The sequence below is a fragment of the Amphimedon queenslandica genome, unplaced genomic scaffold (assembly GCF_000090795.2).
Source record: "Amphimedon queenslandica unplaced genomic scaffold, v1.1 AMPQUscaffold_9108_Cont18949, whole genome shotgun sequence".
NCBI classification, from domain to species: Eukaryota; Metazoa; Porifera; class Demospongiae; order Haplosclerida; family Niphatidae; genus Amphimedon; species Amphimedon queenslandica.
In genome coordinates this window covers 1-3,187 of record NW_003550620.1, presented here as the reverse complement: position 1 = coordinate 3,187, position 3,187 = coordinate 1, and the positions used below count along the sequence as shown (strand labels likewise).

Below are 3,187 nucleotides of genomic sequence, written 5' to 3'. Positions count from 1 at the left end.
CACAGGAGGAGAATGGGTAGGGGCCTATATACATCATGGTTTCCCATAGTGAGCTAAACAGCATTCTTCATGAGCTGGCAAGCACTATAATAGAGTACATAGCATTTGGAGCAACTTAAAAAATTCATAAGAATCCAAATTTGATCGAAATTATAGCTAAAAGTTGACACATATCATAAGGACACATACGACCAGAAAAAATGATAAAAACCAGAATTTTTCTCCAAGCCATTTTTGACAAAATTTGGCCTCTGGTAATTGGCCCAATTTTTGAGCAACTTCAAATATTCATAAAAAATCCAAATTTGATTGGAATCAGCTCAAAGTTGATACACAACATAAAAACATGTACATGTATCAGAAAAATTATTAAAATAGAGAATTCTCTCCTTGTGACTTTTTTCAAAATACCCTGTACTATATAGCAAGGCTGCAAAAGTCATGGCAGCCATTTTGAAGTGGGGTGAATCCTACTTAGTAACGCTACCGCGTTACTAATAGTACAGGTCATTGGGCCAAATTTGAATAACTTGAATCCACTCACTAGAAGCTGCTGAGCACTACATCTATGTCAAAAACTCAAAATCCTGTGAAAAAGCCTGTAACATGCAGGTACATATGATTAATGAGATTCATGTGTAAAACCACAAAAATGTAAAAAGTGAGACCCACTAGCAACTATTCAAACTGGCTGCTTTAAAAGGTCAGAGCTAAGCCCCATGCAACTAAGCCTAATACTCCTCAAGTAAAACAATTTTTGAAAGGGTGTATGCACACATGCCATACCCCTGATGATTTATTTACACTATGTTTCAGTTAAGAAATAATGCACATGACATACCTAATGAGGTGAGGGTTCATAACTTCAGTTCTAACAGATCCCAATATATCATTGATACCATATTCCACCAGTGTGAGCTCTCCAGCATTAAATATCATACAAACTGATTGATTCTCAAAATAAAACTTCTCATTGCCACCAGTATCAGACCACATGATCTAAACAATAATAACAACAACAATAATAAAGATAATAATAATAATAATAATAATTTGTATATCATTTATAAGGCAGATGATTAGTGGCAAAATTGGAGGATCATTACATTAATTTTAAGTACAAAAATGATTGTTATCGATAAGGCAGCCAATGAAAAGTGTTAGTGAATAAAGAGATACCGTGATATCATAAACTATAACATAGTTTTGAAAACATCATTATTATTACAAAAATTAAAAGTTATTAATAACTATTATTATTAAAAAAATAAGTTATATAAAATTTAAAGCTACAATGTACATGTAAAATCCAGTACACAATACATGCACTTTATGTACATGTGTACATGTATATGTATGTACACATGGTATATCTTTAATCTTACACATTCAAGATAAAAGTGACATAAAGTAGTAGCAAATTATAAAACACTAAAATTAGTACATGTACGTGTACATGCAAATAATTGAAGTATGTACATGTGTATATATATACATGCATGTACATGTAATATACATGTACACATGTACATGTACATTCTTACCTCACTGAGTTTACAGTTGGCCATGTCTCCCAGGAGTATGGTAGATGAGGTGTAGGCCACTAGGTACCTGTCCTTGCCCATGACATCAACCTTCTCTATCTCATAGTCAAATTGTGACTTTAGTATCACACGAGCACCAGTACCAATATTCTTAACTATCACCTAATAATAAAGCAATGAAGAAAAAAAGGTTAAATTTTATGTCTAGTATTGTAATGTACATGTACACACACATGTACATGCAATTCGCCTACATGAGCATGCATGTACATGTACATGTACGTATAGGTAATTATTATTATGATGCTTAAAGTAACGTAATACATAATGTAGTGTGTCTACCTGACTGGGTCCAACATAAGTTAGTTCAAATTTATTACGATAAGTGACACGTCTAAGACAGCAATCAAACAAATCAACAGCTCCACACAATGAACCCTAAACACATATAAAGAAAGCATTACCTACATGTACGTGTATCATTATTACTGTATAATAAACAAATGCAAATATTGCAGTATGACATATACATGTAAGTATTATACAGATTATCTGTAGTGCAGTCTTTTATAGACTATAGCTACATTGGCTACATGTACATGCATTGGTCAACCTTTTACTATTAGCAGAGACTATTATAAGCAAGGGAGCAAGCATGAAAAAAAGAAAAAAGGAGGAATGAATATTCGGTATTGTGTGTATACACAGAGATAGATAATTACAGATGTTAATCTTGATCCATCTCTCTTCCAAGTGAGTGCAGTGATGGTGTAAAGATTGTCAATAAACTTAGGAGTTGCTTCATCCCACATCTCCTTACGAGGAGACCAGTTGTACACCCTCAGTCTAAAATTTAAGAAAATTAATAAGATAATAACATATAGTTCAAAATGTACATGTGTAACACACTATGTTGAATATTATTGCCAGAGTTTTAGAACAAACAGATCCTTGTTCTCACCTGTTGAAGCTCCCCAGTACAACAGTCTGTCCACTAGGAGATGTTGCTGAACACATAAACTCTTTCTCATCTTCTTCCTTTGAATAGTCAAACTGTTGGATAGGCTTACCTACATGTACAGTGTAATAATAATCATAACACATGTACATGTTATACACACAAACAATGTACAAGTGCATGTACATGTATTAATAGCACAACTCCCGATATAAAAGCAATTAAGATACTGTGCATGCATGTATACATGCATGCGCATGTACATGTGTATAATTAATATAATCTCACCAGAGTGGTTGTATACCATAACTCTCCTATCACATCCAGCAGCAACAATACTAGTCAATGACCAGGAGAGAGCATAGGGAGAACAACTGTGCTTACAAACTGGACCCTACCAATAAAACACATTTCAATACCACTACAAGTACTACATTCCCATAATTAGCATACAGTATACAAGAAAAAGCATTGAGGCTATAAAAAACATACATGGTATAACCCACATGTACATGTACCGTATTTTACCGATTAAACGCCCAGGCATTTATTTCTTAGCAGCAAAAAAAATTCATTGAAAAAAATTAAAAAGTGACCCTGAGCGGGAATCAAACCCCCAACTCCAGACAAGTTAGACCAGGCTCTACTTTAAGCACTTGGAGCTATCTAAACAGTGTGCATATTT

The 3,187-nt window shown here is 33.8% G+C and overlaps 1 protein-coding gene across 1 annotated transcript; it reads right to left on the bottom strand.

Moving 5' to 3' along the window:
• Nucleotides 1–841: 841 nt before the first annotated feature.
• On the bottom strand, nucleotides 842–2,896 carry LOC100638620 (intraflagellar transport protein 172 homolog; the record flags this gene model as incomplete). Its single annotated transcript, XM_003391442.1, has 6 exons — nucleotides 842–999; nucleotides 1,545–1,706; nucleotides 1,887–1,982; nucleotides 2,267–2,390; nucleotides 2,506–2,614; nucleotides 2,791–2,896. Coding segments are annotated over 6 exons (755 nt in total), but the record flags the coding sequence as incomplete, so codon positions are not given.
• Nucleotides 2,897–3,187: the final 291 nt, after the last annotated feature.